This window comes from Lampris incognitus, chromosome 16 (genome assembly GCF_029633865.1).
Source record: "Lampris incognitus isolate fLamInc1 chromosome 16, fLamInc1.hap2, whole genome shotgun sequence".
Taxonomy (NCBI): domain Eukaryota; kingdom Metazoa; phylum Chordata; class Actinopteri; order Lampriformes; family Lampridae; genus Lampris; species Lampris incognitus.
Window position 1 is genome coordinate 15,281,408 of NC_079226.1, and position 17,960 is coordinate 15,299,367.

General features: G+C 44.3%; 1 protein-coding gene across 2 annotated transcripts in view; it reads left to right on the forward strand.

The window, feature by feature from the left end:
• arhgef10 (Rho guanine nucleotide exchange factor (GEF) 10) overlaps window positions 1-17,960 on the forward strand; it is a 117,745-nt gene that overhangs the window by 95,095 nt on the left and 4,690 nt on the right. For both annotated transcript variants that reach the window (XM_056295277.1, XM_056295278.1), the window contains 3 exons: window positions 2,337-2,479; window positions 6,462-6,636; window positions 16,702-16,824. In XM_056295277.1, the coding sequence (XP_056151252.1) occupies window positions 2,337-2,479; window positions 6,462-6,636; window positions 16,702-16,824 (441 nt within the window). The remainder of the gene's footprint in view (window positions 1-2,336; window positions 2,480-6,461; window positions 6,637-16,701; window positions 16,825-17,960) is intronic.

A 17,960-nucleotide genomic window follows, 5' to 3' on the forward strand; every position in this document is an offset into this window, starting at 1 on the left:
GCATCCAGGTAGTGTAGCGGTCTATTTGTTGCCTACCAATACTGGGATCACCAGTTTGAATCCCTGTGTTACCTCCGGCTTGGCCTGGTGTCCCTACAGACACGATTGGCTGTGTCTGCGGGTGGGAAGCCAGATGTGGATGTGTGTCCTGGTCACTGCACTAGCGCCTCCTCTGGTCAGTCGGGGCTCCTGTTCGGGGGAACTGGGAGGAATAGCGGGATCCTCCCACGCACTATGTCCCCCTGGCGAAACTCCTCATTGTCAGGTGAGAAGAAGCGGCTGGCGACTCCACATGTAGCAGAGGAAGGATGTGGTATTCTGCAGCCCTCCCCGGCTTGGCAGAGGGGGTGGAGCAGCGACCGGGATGGTTCTTAAAAGTGGGGTAATTGGCTGAGTTCAATTGGGGGGGGGGGGGGGGACCCTACATCTTAGCTTCCCAAAGGTAACAGGCTTGTTTGAGCCGGTTTGATAATTTCATGTTCAATTTTGCAGTCTTCTGACAGGCTACTGCCCAGCTATTCAAATGAGGGAAAGGGAACTATTGTCAGTGGGTTATGCTCAATGTTGAAGACAGGCATGGGTGTTGGTGTAAACACACACACACACATACACACACACACACACACACACTAACACAGACATGTATGTTAAAGTAATATACACAGAGCAATGCTGACAAGCTAATCCCGCCTCGCCCCCTGAGTTAAAGATTACCCTTACTTCCATTACTGTACCTCTATAGAGCCTCTCCTCTCCCTGCATGGCACCTCTCCCTTCAATAGCTGCCTTTGTGCCTCCTCTTAGACAAACACTATTGGCGAGGCCTCGTTCACTTCCTGGTCTAGATTAGCTAAAGGAATGTGGTATCTGAAGGAAATGAGTCTCTATTCTGCCCTGAGCTTGTCTAGCTTTACGATAGGGAGGTAATTTTGGAAGAGGCAGGGAATGATTCCCTACCGAGGCTTCTCACAGCAAACTACTACTGGGGATTAATGTGTCTGCCTGTTTGATCGTGTTGTCGGCCAGTTGCTAAAGGATTATCTACGGGAAACTTCCAAACGACCAGACACCTAACCAGACTTGACAATAAAAGACCTTCAACTCTCAGACACCACAAAACTCCTTATTATAATCGTTCTTTTCCCGATGCGCATGTTATATCTACCACATGTCTTTGTCCTCCATCCACCCACCCACATATCTCCCCCCCCGTCCATTTTACAGCAGTAGAGGTTGGATTCTAAAGCGGGCGAGTTGAGGGTTGCAGAAATGTGCGGATATTTATAAAGTCATGGGTGTCGGGGTTTTCAGTGCTGAGGGGGCTGGTGCTGTTGGTGCCCAGGCACATGTAGAGGAGAGTGTGTAGGAGTGTGTGTGTGGGGTCTACAGCTCAGCTCCGACTAACGCCTCTCAGCCCATCTGTATTCATAGTGAAGGCTGTGAAACCATCAATGGCCACATCACCAGTATTACTAGAGTAATACATGCAGATGGCATTTCCGAAGAACCTGAACAGCCATGAGAATGTGCTCACCGTTTTAACCATCCTGGTTTAACTAACATATGCAAAAGGCTGTTAACTCAAGCCACTGTTTACTTCAGAGATGTCCTGATAAACTGCATTATTTGCTGAGGATTGATCTGTTTGTGTTACCACTCTGAAACTGAACCATATGCACATTTGCTGGGACTTACACCTATATTTAGGCTCATCTTGAATGTCATATGTATGTAAATTAAAACTGGTCATATGCATGTAAATTAAAACTGCATCTAGTTTAATGTTACAATCCTGAAGACTTTTTGTCAAGCTTTTTTTTTTTACCCACTAAATAAGGAGGTGAGGAAATGAAACAGTCATCAGTGCTGTTGCGTCAGCAAATTCCCCACCGCTGAAGAAAAAAACCCAGTAAAACTTGGGTCTTGGCTATTCATGTAGTAGCTGTTGATAAAGACCTTCTACAAGCTTTATCCGCAATATCTGTTTGTTAACCACAGCAACTTCGCTTTTTCTTCAAGGTCACAAATCACTACGTGTGTCATTCTTCCGCATTTAGCTGCAGTTGTGAAGAAGTAGAACACTGTGCCGATTAACTTTTCCTGGGAAAGTCCTACTCAGTAGTAACTGTTAAAAAAACAGCTATAAAAGCATTCATGATTCTTATATTCATGGATTAGCTATTGTCTCACATATACAAGTGATAGAATGACATTGGTTTGCATGTAGATATTCAGGATTGTAGCTTTAATGCATAGTATCTTACTTTGTGTAGTATGGTAAATGCTGTGGAACTGGCCCCAGGACTCAAGTGCCCATCTTGTGGTTGGTGTTGCAGACGGATCGTGGAGCTGTGACTGCCCCAAGCTGCTGAAGCTGGGGGTTCTCCCAGTGAAGGCCATGCTGGCTGTGGAGGAGCATGTCTGGGCGTCATCTGGGGGACAAGTCTTCATCATCAGCACCCACACACACTCTGTGGAGGTATGACACCTTGCCGTTCAGTATGTCAGTGTTGATTTTGTTGTTGTTATTGTTACTTCAGAAATCCTTCAGTTGAGGTGAGGTGGTGAAAGACGGTAGCAGTCATGCATCGGCTGCAGCGTGTTTTCAGATTAATGAAAAAAACCTTGAACTTTCGACACTAAAAAAAAAATGGTCACCTCATCTCATTGCGTCTGTAAAATACATTTTGCAAGACTGTCATCAGAACAAAAAAACATAACCATTCATTTCGCATCCACATCAGCAGGATAAATTTACAATTTCGAATTTTATGACCCCTTTGACATTTCAGTTCCTTTTCTTTTTACCTCATTTACTAAGATTATTCACTGTTCGTGAATCTCTGGCTGTTATTCTTTGCGGTTTCAGAGCCATGGGAGTTAGCAGTGTTCATGACACACTCAGGGCATAGTTGACATCTCTGTAGAATCCATTATAATGATAGTGTACCATCCCACGCCATGGAGCTGCTTTGTCTCCAAGCTACCGATGCCTCATATTAAGCCTGCCTTACAATTAAAGATACAGTGCTACATAAGACAGCAAGAGAGAGAAAAAAAAGAAGAAGCTATTTTTGGGTCATTTTTGTATCTGTTTTGCCCTGTGATAAGAACTGGAAAGCGATCTACCAAACACAGTTGGAGTTTATGCATTCAGCTGGTGACCTACACTAAGCACACCAGTAGAGTTGGCCAACATAACCAGTAAGGAGGTCAGCGGTAAGAGGAAAGAGAATAAGGCAGATAAGAAATGAGACCCCCCCCCCACCACCACCACCTCTAGATAAGAACCTATTATCTTGAAGTTTAAGCAGGAGGAATAAAAGAGCGGACGGATATGAGTCAGTGGGGAGAGAGAGATTACGAGATACTCTGGGAAAGAGGAGTTTTCAGCCTCTGGCGCAAGACTGGGAGTGACTCCTCTGTCCTGAGTGGAGTACGAAGGTCTTTCCATCCATGGACGCTCCTCTAATTTCCTAACAAGGCCGCCAATGTAAAGAGTACATAGAAGCTATGCTCGTATTGTGATCTCATGTGTGCCAATTCTGTTTGCGCTAATCCCTCTGCAGTTTATGCCTCCATTTGGTATGGTTGCTAATTGTGTCAAATGGTTTCCAGCAGGTGAAGGCAGGGTTCTCTCTCTCTCTCTCTCTCTCTCTCTCTCTCTCTCTCTCTCTCACACACACACACGATTTCTTTTCCCCCTCTTCCCATGGCTGTTTCTTTCCATATGCGGGTGTATGGATGGTATTCCATGTTTCCATCCTGGCCCATTCGAGGACAACGGCACCTGCTGAGTCCAAGAATAGTATCATTCCTACTCCCTTCTGACATGCACTGATTCATAATCTGGTTAGCCTCATTAAGCTCATTATGTACCAACTGTCTGTCTGTCTGTGTCCTACTCATTCTCCTGTGTCTGTCTCTCTCTCTCTCGCTCTCTCTTTCACTCCCTGATGTCTCACAATAATCCCCGGGTGGAGGTGAAAGGGGGTGAGAGGGGTTTAGTGGCTGAGGGAAAGATGTAGAGAAAATTAAACTGGGAGAGACATGAGGACTTTATGAGGAGGTGAAGACGGTTAAGGAGAAATTGTAGACGTGCACATCTTTTGGAGGACAAAATGCGCATTTAGAAGCAATGAGTATACGTAAAACCTGAAGCAGAGGAATAAAAATACGTCACCTGCAAGGTTTTTTGGTTTCCTGGTCGTCTCCCACTATCTTAACACTACCATCCTCTTAGACACTTGTGAATAGACTCAGCCTGTCCAAAATACAAGTCCTCCTACATTTTTAATGGGATGTGTTGACAGATTATGTAACCGGTGGTGCTGGAGTAGAGCTTATCTGTTGGGCTCAGAATGCATCTCTCGCTTTCTGAAATTCAGTGCTATCTGACTCGTACATTACTAACAGCATAGAGAATCTGGGGCTAAACAGGATATCTTTCCCTTGTCTTGCATCAAATTGAATTAATTTGGATCAACCAAGCTTATCAAACAGTAGTAAATGCTGTGCTGCTGGGATATTTGACCACACTAGATAAGCTACAGTTTGTCTATTCAAATCAAACATGAATAAATAAATGTCTGCCATCCATTTGGCCAACAGCACAATCATTTCGTATATACTATGTTGGCTATAGTGTCAGTATAGCTCAATTTTGTTAGGAAAGCAACAAACCAGCTCTGGCACGGTGGCGCAGTGGTTAGCACGGTCGCCTTACAGCGAGAAGGTCCTGGGTTCGAGCCCTGAGGTAGTCCAACCTTGGAGGGTCATCCCGGGTCATCGTCTGTGTGGAGTTTGCATGTTCTCCCCGTGTTTGTGTGTGTCCTCCAGGGACTCCGGTTTCCTCCCACAGTCCAAAGACATGTAAGTCAGGGGAGTTGGCCATACTAAATTGTCCCTAGGTGTGTCTGAAACAAGCTTGTACTGCTATGTATTAAAAGTTGTTTTTTTTTTCGTAGTCCGCGGTGGTGTAGCGGTCTAAGCATCGGCTTTGTGTCGATGCAGTTGCCCACTGGGGACCGGGGTTTGCGCCCCGGTCTCGTCAGATCCGACTATGGCCGGACTCGATGAAGCGGCAATATTGGCAACGCTGTCTTCGGGAGGGAGGCGGAGTCGGCTTGTGTTCGTCACATGAATGCGTCTCTGGGTGTGTCGGAAAAAACAGTGGTTCGGCCTGGAGTCGCCTTGTCACGAAAGTGGCGAGGCGTCTCCTTCGAGACTGCCGGCCGGAGAGATGCAGTTGGCGAATGCATGCAATACGAGGGTGGGTGTTTGAATTAAAATAGGGATCGATTGGCCACTAAATTGGGAGAAAAAGGGAAAAATCAGAAATACATTTAAAAAAAAAAAGTTATTTTTTTCCTACATCTATATGTATATATAATATAATACAGAAAACCAACAGTCCAGATATGCTTCTACGATCACCTTGTAGTCGCTAGGAAGGTTAACTGGGGTTTAACCTGTGCAAGATAAAGATAAACTTAATTGTCCCCAAGGGGAAATTTGTCTTGGAGATGCTGCTACATAAATTGAAGACATCAGACAGAAACAATGTGACACATTACAATATAATGTACTTTTGCCAACATATGTAAATTACCAGAATTTAAGCATTTCTTTGAAAAAGGAACAAATTAATTTTTATAATGGTTTAATTTGCCATTGATGATATATTCGTAGTAGTGTGTTCAGTGTGTGCATAATCACCACCAACTTCTATATTTTATTCCTTGGCTCAGTGACTAAAGCTGTTAGGCAGTATCAAGAGTCTGTAGTAAGCAAGTTTAATAGATATACAGATGGAGGCTGGTTTTAATATATTGTGATGCCAGGACTGGAAAAAAGGTGACATGCATGACATGCTTAAGCTCTCAATTTACCAGTCAATCTTCGTTCCAACCCTCACCTATGGTCATGAGCTTTGGGTAGTGACCAAAAGGGTGAGATTGCGGATACAAGCGGCTGAAATGAGTTTCCTCCGTAGGCTGTCTGGGCTCAGCCTTAGAGATAGGGTGAGGAGCTCGAACATCCGGAGGGAGTTTGGAGTAGAGCCGCTGCTCCTTCGCATCGAAAGGAGCCAGTTGAGGTGGTTTGGGCATCTGATCAGGATGCCTCCTGGGCGCCTTCCTTTGGAGGTTTTCCGGGCACATCCAACTAGGAGGAGACCCTGGGGTAGACCCAGAACTCACTGGAGGGACTACATGTCCAATCTGGCCTGGGAATGTCTTGGGATCCCCCAGGAGGAGCTGGAGGGTGTTGCTGGGGAGAGGGGTGTCTGGAGTGCCCTACTTAGCTTGCTGCCATCGCGACCTGACCCCGGAGAAGCGGCTGATGATGAGATGAGATGGTGAAATTGCTGTCACTGAGAAATACATTGCAAGTAAAGGCAATCGTGATTCTTCACGTGAAAGGCCTCCTTGTTCAGGCTGATCTTTCTTCCCTCCTTGCAGAGACAGCTGGAGGCCCACCAGGAGGAGGGTATGGTTGTGTCCCACATGGTGGTGGCCGGCGTGGGCATCTGGATCGCCTTCAGCTCGGGCTCCACCCTGCGCCTCTTCCACACAGAGACCCTGGAGCACCTGCAGGACATCAACATCGCCACGCCCGTGCACAACATACTGGCTGGTAAGACTGAGACTAATGGCCTTATTTGCGTGACTCGGAGTGAATGGCACCAAACACAGTCAACTTTCTACTGAGCAGTCCACGCGGGGACGAGGTGTGGCGAGGACACTTTTGGTATTTTCCTGGCAGAGATGTGCAACACATTTGAAAATGGGAAGGAATATATTATCAGTAGGTGAGGTCAGGATTGGTGTGGAATGAACCAATCACATCAACAGGATACAGTCTGCAAATGAGTTTCCGTGGCAGAACTATCTTATCAAATAACACATTCTTAAACAGCATTGATCACAATCTAACGCAAATTAGCCTTCAGTACATTATTTCCTTCATCAGGGTCAGAGCCAAGAGCATCAAAGCTCAGCCATTTTCTCTTTCTGCCAAAGACAGAGGAGTGTACAACACTTTTTCTAATTAGGAAAAGTTAAAAGAGAACCCTCTTTTTTTTTAAAACCTGTGCTGTCGGCAGGGCAATCTTTCTTTATTATTAAGAACCAATATAATAATTCCGTCCTTTAGATGATCTGTGGGATGATGAGCACAGGGTATGCATTTATAGCCGCCGCCACCAGTCCCCCCCCCCCCCCCCCGTCTGCATGTTTGATCAGCTTAACAACCAATCAGCATCGCTTCTCCCAAGAGGGGGACAATCACCACAAGTGAAACAAGGAAACCTAGAAATTAGAAATGACAACGTATCTTATAAGACGTAGATATGTCTATAGAAACAGATGCTGAAGTGTTCGACAAAATATAATTGAATCGATATTATCCTGGGGCATAATTTCCACTGGGGGTGGGGGGTCCCCCCCCCCTCATTTCAAAATCCAGTTTGTACCCCCACCCACCCACCCTCACTTTCAAAATTTTCATTATTATTTCTTTAACCGCAAAAATTGTGATTAATACACTACTGTGTGGCCAGCCGTCAGATTCAGGCTGACTATGTGAATTGAGCAGCTGAATGTAAGGCCCTGATATACCCCACAGACGAGTAGTGGACACGAACAGCCTGCCTACGTCGTTCTATAGTACATTTTAGCATCTGTGGGCACAGATGTGTTTCAAGCGTGCACATTTGAAAAATTGCTCACTGAATGAGCAAGCAGCAGTTCACACATAAAAATGAAACTCCAACAGCAGCAGTTAAATTTAATGTCTTTCTTTGGTGAGGAGGTGAAAAGAAAGAAAGGAAATGTGAGTTGGTTGATTAAAAAGCTATTCAGTAAATTAGTCCAGGGTAATCATATTTTCTGTCTAGACCTGTTGATGTTAGGCTAATGTTGACTGAGCCAACATCGACACTCTTGCTGGGTAACGTTGTTACTATTACCATTTGCCGGCAGCCAGACCAACATGTACCCTGGCTCGCTGCCAAATGACGGAAGCTAAGCGGGTGTGGGCTTGGCTAGTACTTGGATGAGAGACCTCCCGGGAAAACTGAGTTGCTGCTGGAAGTGGTGTTGGTAAGCCAGTAGGGGGCAGTCTTCCCTCTGGTCCTAATAAAAAAACAATATCATGCCCCAGTGCGGTGACAGGGACGCTGCTGCAGGAGATGCGGTCCTTCGGATGAGATGTTAAACCGAGGTCCTGACTCACTGTGGTCATTAAAGATCTTATGGCACCTTAGGTGGCGCAGTGGTTAGCGCAGTTGCCTCACAGCAAGATGATCCTGAGTTCGAATCCCAGTGTTGTCCAAGCTTGGGGGTCATCCCAGGTCATCCTCTGTGTGGAGTTTGCATATTCTCCCCGTGTCTTTGTGGGTTTCCTCCGGGTGCTCTGGTTTTCTCCCACAGTCCAAAGACATGTAGGTCAGGTGACTCGGCCGTACTAAATTGTCCCTAGGTGTGAATGTGTCGGCCCTGTGATGGACTGGCGGCCTGTCCAGGGTGTCTCCCCACCTGCTGCCCAGTGACTGCTGGGATAGGCTCCAGACCCAAATTCGGATAAGCGGCTTGGATAATGGATGGATGGATGGCACTTATCGCAGAGTAGAGGGTTCCCCAGTGTCCTGGCAAAATTCCCAACCTGGCTCTCTCCATCTGGCCACCTAATCATCCCCTCATGTAACTGGCCTAATGATTCCTCTCTCTCCACCTCAAGCTGATGTGTGGTGAGTGTTTCTGATGCAAAATGACTGCCTTGCATCACCCAGGTGGGTGCCACACATTGGTGGTGGCTGAAGTGAGTTACCCCCTTCAATGTAAAGCGCTTTGGGTGTCTAGATAAAGCACTATATAAATGTATTGGTTGTTATTATTACTACTACTAACGCATTGGCGAGCAAAATAGTCACCAGCCCATCACATATTTCCCCAAATGGGGAAAAAGGCGATTTGACAAACTAAATACTTAGGGTGGTTGTAAAACAGCATTATTTTTCTATTAACCTGTGTCACTTGAAAATGAGTCCACTTTAAACTGCAAGTATCTGTCAACAATTAATGAAAAGCAGAATCTCTCTCACTGCTAGTTACTTAACGTTAGACTCAACATGGGCTCAGTAGGATAACTCGACTCTGCTTTCATATCAGAGATGAGATGAGGTGGAGGTGCCTGTGGAAGGCAGGGAGAAGCAGCACTGAGTTGCAGGTAGGTTATGTGTGCTGTATAAAGGGTTAGGTGATATATTCAAAACTCATGCTTAGCTGTCACATCGGGCCTATGTGACAGCTAAGCATGAGTTTTGAAAGTTATTTAACAATTTATTGACAATAGCCTATGTCACAGTCAATGAATTAACTCAATCAACCAATCTGAAATAGATCAGTAACATGTTAAATTAATTAAAGTTATGGGTTAAACAATACAGAAAGTAAGACAGCTTTTTCTTATGCACATTTAGTATTATTCTGGCAGAATTTAGCATAACCAACTTATTTATATGTATTTTATATTTTCATATTTTAAAATGGTTACCGTAGTCCCTAAATATATGTAGAAATACAGGAAATGGGATTCAAATTGCAAAAAAAAAAATTGGGGGGTGATCCACAGACCCCCCCGCTTTATTGTGCCCCCCCCCCCTTCTGAAGCCAAAGTTATGCCCTTGATTTTATCGATATAATGCGAGCTACTGGATTGCTGAGCTGGGGCTGGTGCTCAGCATTGTTGGAGCCTTCTGTCTCTTCTCATCTCAGTTTCTCTCTCTCCGTTCACTGTTTTTGCTCAGGTAGTTGTGTCAGTAGGACCCAGCTTGACTGCAGTATATAAAGGACATGTTGTCCGGGTAAGGAAATCCCAGTGGACACAACGTTTAGTGGAAGAAACGTTTCATCACTCATCTAAGTGACTTCGTCAGTCTCAGCTGACTACAGATATCCCCGACCTTATAAACAGCACAGCCGCATAACGACTGAAACAAGCCATCGGTTTCATATGCAAATGCTGTGACCATTAATTAGAGTTACAATGGCCATGTGTGCTTAGTCAGAGGATTGGGGAATAGCTGCAGGTTAGTTGTTTGAGGCTGATCGCTAATCAGCTGCTATCGCGTCTGCTCTCCCACGACCCATGCCCCCCTCCTGCTTGTAGCTGATGCTAAACCACACCCCACTACCACAGCAATAGCTTTATTTTTGCTTATTAATCAAATTAATTATTGAATAACAAAAGCATTATTAATTAGTGAAAGCAAAAGTAAAAAGGTCTACTCTGAGTACCACATCAGGTATTCTGAGTCGGTTTGTGATTGAGTAATGGTGATACTGTGGTCTTACAATTGTAAACATCCTTCCAAACCACCAGCACCTCTCCTCTTTTCGTCTGCTCACCTCAATGTCTCTGGGTAATGTAATCCCCCGGCCTCAATGTAACTGAACCCTTTTTTGCAGCACTGGCTGTTTGGCAGAGACCAGAGAGGCACGGTTGGGCTCTCTTTTGATCTACAGTCTCCAGATCACTCCGTCAAATACGCTTATTCAAATACAGTCCTCCATGCATTGCCCGTTTGACTTCATGTTTCTGGCTGTCTAATTTTGTGCCTGTCTGTAATTAGCTGACATCAGGCCGGGTTGCTCATCTAGTGTGCTCGTTATGGCGGGTCGGTCCCACTTTCATGCTCTTCGAAAAAAGGGTCTTTAAACTAAACAATGATGAGGAACCTCCCATCTTGTCTCTGTTCATGGTGTCACATTATTTGATTTGCAATGGGACAGTGAATTGTGATCTGGCCCTGTCACCACATTGAAGTTTATAGGCATCCGCGTCATAAATCACTGTGTAATCCAGTCTTGACATGCACAAGTGATTTGAGTGTTTCTGATGAGAACAGACCCAAAGAGTCAACCTCCTTTGAAGAGCCAATTTTACTGCTTACGTCATCCTACCGTAATTGTGATGGATAGCCCACCTCGAAACTCTGATGAAAAAACCTTCCACAAACCACTGCAGATGTAAGCTAGATTCTTATCACTGTGTAGCAATACCTGGAGCACATTGTCAGAGAGACCAGAGCAAAGACTCCTACATCAGAGTTGGTTTGTGTCCAGACAAGTTTGATTGTAGAAAAAAAGGTTTGTTCGGGCCTTTGTTGGAGACAGAAACATCATTAGATTTTTGAAATCTGCACGATAAAGTTCATTTGGACCCAGCCCTTGGACCCATCATGGGACATGTATGCCCCAAAACAGTGCAGAAACTAATGCCAGGGGTTACGTCATGCCACGGTACCACTTTAAAGTGAGTTCTCATCTGAGCTGATTCGCTGTGTTATGTGGAATCGTCATTCCAGCCATACTGAATAATCAAGTTTATCTCATCTATACCAGTTGTGAGCGTGACAAGGGCAAGTTTTCATCTCTCTTTCTGTTGGGCCTCGAGCCAGGCATCAGAGTCAGGGAAGTCCAAATCAAATCAAGTATCTGTTGATGTGACAGTTGTCCCATACTGAAGTCATCAGAGCAGCCAGCTGTGTTGGGACTTGTAATCTGCTGTGTTACATCAGCCTTGACCCAATATAATCTGTCTGCACTGCTCTGGGCCTGCCTGATCCTTCAAATCTGTGTTATCCACCCCACTGTCCTTGCATGCACCCTGCATCACAGCAGCTTAGAAGCTATTTAATGGTCAATATTTTAGAAAGCTGCCATTTCAGGCAAAAGTGAAATTATTTTGAAAATAGTTTTGCATGGCAGTTCATGATTACATTACACTACAGTCATTTAGCCGACACTTTTATCCAAAACGACTTACAATAAGTGCATTTCACATAGGAAATCAGGAGAACTACTAGTCATCAGAGGTCATAAGTGCATCTAAACAAGCATCTAAGAGCAAAACCAGTGCTAAAGTAAAAGCGCAAGGGATTTTTTTTTTTTTTTTAAATGAGTGACTAAAATAAGTGCTAAGAACAAGTAACAGGGTAGTAGTTGATGGTATGATCTTACCAAACATACACACACCACACCGAATGAAGTCAGCGGGATGTTTTTGTAAGGGCAATTGCTGTTTTGTGTCTCTTTTTGTGTATGCCGACTAATGCAGACAGCCGTCTTTAGTGTGTCAGTCTGTGGTTTGTTGTACATTTCCTATTCTTTTAATATTTTAATATTGCCATAAAGTTTTATGTAAATAGCCACTGACAGTTTACTTTTTACCCCCCCAACTTGAAGCAGGGCTGTATATTATGATCCTTTAACAATGTTTTGATCTGCATTTTTGAGTAGGGGATGCCAGCACTGTGTTGATGAGCGAGTACACTGTATTGACAGCTGTGGCTTAATTTCTGTGTGTGCGTGTGTTTGCATGCCTGCTTGCATGTGAAAGACTGTGTGTATTGTGGTCAGCAGTTTATGACTAGCCTGTTGCTTTAATGGCTTCATTAACAGTGCTGTCATTGGGCCAGCTATGCCTGCAACGTATTCGCATCGACTCTTCTAGTTTACTGCTCTGCTGTTGCTAGGTTGTAACAACATTTGGGAAGTTATTAGTAATATTGGGCTGCAGCGCTTTTATGAAATGTGTTGGTGGTTGAAGGATAGCAGGGTAGCATCCTTCACTTTTCCTAGCCAAAGTAAGGGGTGCATTTGTAAACCAGCTGAATTTCAGGTGTCATTTCATAAGCTTTAGGGAGATGGGGTTAACTGTCGGCTAGCATAATTTAAGCGAGCTTTATTTTGGAGACTTGAAAATGAACTGCTGTGCAGGACAGAGGCACAGCTTTGCAGAGAGAATACAGAGGTTCAGGTTAGCTAATAACACGAGCCACAATATAGCACTGCGATGCTCAAAAACCTGTAGTGAAGCAGATTGTTAAATAGCTGGTTCTGAGCCCTTATTTTTAAGATCACAGGGCCTACAGTTTTCATTTGATAACACAGTACTACATTATAAAATCAAATTAAACAATTCACAGATCTAGCTTTGGAATTGCCACGTGGTTAAACTCCAAGAATGGACTGAATGCTTTGAGGATACACGTTGATTTGACCGTGTGGGAAAGTGTCTCCAGAATCCACTGTTTAGAACCAGAAAGAAGTGGGAGGCCTATTTTTCGGCCAGATGTAAATGATAAAAAGCTTGCCTGCTTTGGGACCTCGGTCCCTGTATTAACTAATACAATCCATGCAACCGCAGAGGAAGTTGGTTCTGGGAGAGACCACCACACATGAAAGTCTTTTCTCCTCTGTGCCTTGCCACTTAGAGTTCACTTCCTCAGATAACAGTGCCGGGTCACTGGCCTGCCTCTCTGGCAAGGGAGTCAACAGCTATTTACCCTGTTTAACCTTTTCCAGTCAATCCAACAATTACTCCTACCGTCACCATATCACACGGCCTGGTGTGGTCCACCAGGCCGTGTGTGCAAGGCTGTAAGGGTGTTTTTTTAAACAAGTTTGGCTTTCTGTTCATGGGGGATGTTTTTCGATGCATCAGTTGCTGCTCCTCTTACCTTAACGCATGTCTCTGTTTGACATGTTGTGAGCTTCGCTATTTTTCTGAATGTGTCACACTGCCGGCAGCTGCTGGGGAATGGCGTGAAACCAGGAATAATAATAATAATAACCATTACATTTATATAGCACTTTTCTAGACACCCAAAGCGCTGCACATTGAAGGGGGAAACTCACTTCATGGAATGTGCTGGTCCTGCAAAACTTTGATGTAATGGGAAGTGCCAGTAGAACCACTCGGGCACGAGGAACTCCCTGAAATGTATGTGTTTGAAGCTTAGAGTGATGGGTCTGTTATGGACCTTCTTCACTCTGCTCTAATTCTGCTTTGTTTGGTTTAGACAGATCAAATAAAAGTCCTACACCAACCTACAAGAATGCTACAGCGACCGCAGCCACTATCCTGACTTGTGATCTGTCCTGTTTCCTGTTCAGCTGTTTTGTCTGAAAAGACTTCACTGTTATAAGATCCCAATGCAATGTAGGCGTTTCAACAGAGTACACATTCAGGCAGGGGTTGATTTCAGGGAACAATGTTGAGAGAAAGAACGTGTAGGGCGTCGACTGAACCTTGAGAACAGAGCGGTGTTGAATACAGGAGGTGCCCTGGGTGGAGTAATTCTCCTCATGTTGCCACATGTTGGGGCAATTTATGCTGATTCCCTTATCTGCAAAGAGGAGTGCCCTACCCGGGTCATTGGCACAAGATGGTTCTTTCATGGCTTTTAATGGCAGTACTTTGTATTGTAAGACATATAGCTAGACATATTTGGAGTTTTACTCTAAATAATGTTTTCAGGTTGATTTAGTAATCCCAGCAATTTAAAGTCAAAATGTATTGTATTCTCTCCGTTTTGCCAAAGTCTGTATCCAAATTAATTAATTTTAAGAACGGCACCTTTAGAAATGTGGGATGCACCCAGATTACATTGCCACATCGTGTGACCCTGTCTGATTGTACTGTCGTTGATATTTCCCAGTTTGGTGGCTGGCTGCTGTGCTGGCCAGTTGCCTTTGTCTGCTCCAATGTGACCTAAATATGCAGCCATCCATGACTTAATGGGGGGGGGGGCAGTAAATAACACCTCCAGCCCTCTTTGTTTGTATGCAACCACTGGTGTTCACCCCCTCAGCATCAATCATAACAGTGAGTCCCACAAAAACCTTGAGTGGGCTCAGATAAAATGATAAATGGACTGCATTTATATAGCACTTTTCTAGTCTACCTCCCACTCAAAGTGCATGCTTCATATTCACCCATTCACACACACATTCATACACTGATGGTGGAGGCTGCCATGCAAGGTGCCAACCTTCTCATCAGGAGCAGTTAGGGGTTCAGTGTCTTGCTCAAGGACGCTTCGATGTGCTCTCTGCAGGAGCCAGGGATCAAACCAGCGACCTTCTGATTACTAGACGACCCGCTCTACCACCTGAGCCATGCCGCCCCATATAGGTAGGCAGAGTAAGACTGGGGTTCGGTTGTTTTTTACTAGATCAGGATCAGACTGAACTTGAAATTTATTTGTGTCTCCTCTTAAGCAGTGGTGAGACAAACTAAGTGGTCTGACAACGTCTGAGAGTTTTGAGTCAGCTCTACAAGAAAAATTAAAGGAATTAAAAAGTAGCTTCAGCCATAGAGCTACAACCACGGCCATTGACATTGTGTCAATAAGCTATAAATGGAGCCATATAGTGGTTGACATGGTGTATCAATGTTAATGTTTTGGATCTGCTGCTCCCTCCTGCTGTTGGTTGTCATGACTAGCTGCAGATCAAAGGGGTGCTCTGGATCGGGGTCAGGGCCAAAGCTGGGCCGTGTTGATGCTCACTTTGGGTTTATTTTAGTTCACCCTCTGGGTGGGGAACTCTAAATATTATGAAAGGAGGAAGTTGAGCAAGGCCCCCAATGAGCAGTATGTGTTTCTGCTAACCCTGGGCCCTCATTATAAGCATATGTGAGCTATGCATCAGGGTCCAGTATTTCAATCCGTTCTGGAGCAGTAAGGTTTAACCTGCCTGCCTACCTGGCTGCCTGACTGACTGGTTTCCTGGAAAGCGCGGACTCAAGTGTTGCGTGTGTACCCCACGTAAAGGGTCACCACCAACGAGGGGGGTCAGTCAGAGACATCAGCAGTGAATTTTACCAAATCTCTAGAGGATTACCTTGAGGGAGGTAACTTAAGTCAAAATAAAACAGCAGCCATGACTCAGGACAAGTCCTGCCTCCTACAAAGCACAACTTGGGGAGCTTATAGTAAATCACCGTTGGATTCTTAAAAAAAAAACTCATTACAATTATTTAAAAAAGGGTCCTTTGCCAAAGCTGTTTGTCTGAACTACCATTTGTTGGTTGTGGCCTATTCCCATGGCAAAGCTAATGTGTGGAAATTGTCACAGAGACAAGTGCCAAGTCCTGCACGAGTCACTAAACACAGATTGTAGAAAAAAAGCTGGATTTATTGCCATCCCCGCTGAAAGATGCTGTTAACTTAACAATTCCTGTGTTTACAGTTCAAAGTGCCATTTCATAGCAGCATGATTTTTCTGACCGGGAAGAAAGAGAAAAGGTACAGAGCAAACTGTTCGGCCCTGGCCGGCCCCCGAGCCCTCTGAATAGAGGCAGAGCCGCTTGCTTAATTACTGCATTACGCTTCATTCATTCTATTGCATAACACTTTTGTGTTTGTTTGTTTAACTCAAAGAGGACCATAATGGTGCCTTTTATGTGGTGAAAGAAATGTTTGAAAAGAGCTTCTTTTATCCCAGCCCCTCTTTATGTTGCCCTGGAGACAAATGGCGTTTAAACATTATTGCTGAAGTGATTCCCCCTCCCAGTGAATAGATTTGTGTATCTCCCTCCCACTGCACTGTACTCGAACCCGCTGAAGCGGCCCATTAACTGTACACTTTTCTCATTACCAAGGGAAACAATTGTCCTTGATCACAGCGTATCTGCGTGATGTCCAACTATTCGTGCATGACCCTTAAAATAATTTAAGTCTCCATGTGTGAGTCCATATTTGAAGTGAATATTTCGTTTGCAGCCTTGCCTGGTATTTTTTCATAAAAAGCCAGTATCCAAGAAACATTGGGATGTTGTAATTTACCAGATGTTTTGATTTGATCTTTGCTTCATTGAAGTAGTCATGGTCACGCTATTGTTTCTCCATAGGGAACCAGAGGGTTTCAGTGAGCAGTCTTCTGGTGTGTCACGGCCTACTCCTGGTAGGTACCAACCTCGGAGTGACCGTGGCCCTTTCTGTGCCCAGACTGCAGGGTATCCCCAAGGTCACAGGTGAGACGAAAACACACCATCACCCAGCATATCAGCTCTCCAAATGTGATTAAATTACATATCTGCAATTACTCGAATTTGAAAAAGGATAGGGCAACATAAGATGACTTAACCTGTAACACTAGGAATGAGTGACCTTTATGCTACGCCATGTTGGGATGTGTAACACGTGTAACACCCAATTCAACAAGTTAAAAAATACAAAATTCAATGTTAAGTTGAATGCTGGACCAAATACCAAGGTTCGACTGCTGGAGCAGGATGGATGATTAATGAGACCAACACAGTAGGTTTAGTTTGATGATATATATTGAAACTGCAGTACAACTTGTCACCTCTAACTTGGTTACTACACACTTAACCCCCCCCCAAAAAAAACCCCCCCACAAATTACATTAAAAGAAAATGGGCCCAAAATAATGAGACTCAGTCTCTATGGTGTCAACCCACCACACCATTAAATTGGGAGATTCCGGTATTAAAATCTCTTATTCTCCTTGCGGGATATGCAGAGGAGCAGTGAAGTGCAAGTCCATCCTACCACTCAAGCAGACTCAGTGAAGTTCACAGTCCATCCAAAGAATTTCTAATTCTCTTAACATTGCCTGATTTTATTTATTGTATTATGTATTCAAATATATATTTATTTATTTTGGTGAATCACTTTGTGGCATCGTTTTAGAAAAGTGCTATATAGATAAAATTATTATTAGTTGTCATCACAGTGGCTCCTGGTACGGTGGCTCGCCATCTTTGAAATGGATCATTGTTGAATCGTACATCAAAAACCTGACCTGTACAAGTCAGATGGATATTCAAAAATCTACATCCAACTTCCTCATCTTTTCTTGATGCGTCCCACTGGCAGATGTTCATGAATTATTTTAACAGTGTACACAAACATCCACAAAACAAACCAAATACATTGGTAAGGGCTGTTTCTTACCAAAGGGAACAACGGGGCTCTCCTGAAGCCTCAAAATGGCGACTGCATGGAGCAACTACAGAAAATAAAACCTTCACAGTGTATACAACTACGCACGGTGCACGAACACACACACACTCTCTGTGTGCATATAACCTGTATCGATTACGTACAATTTCACAATCAGATAACTACATCGTGTAGACAGTGT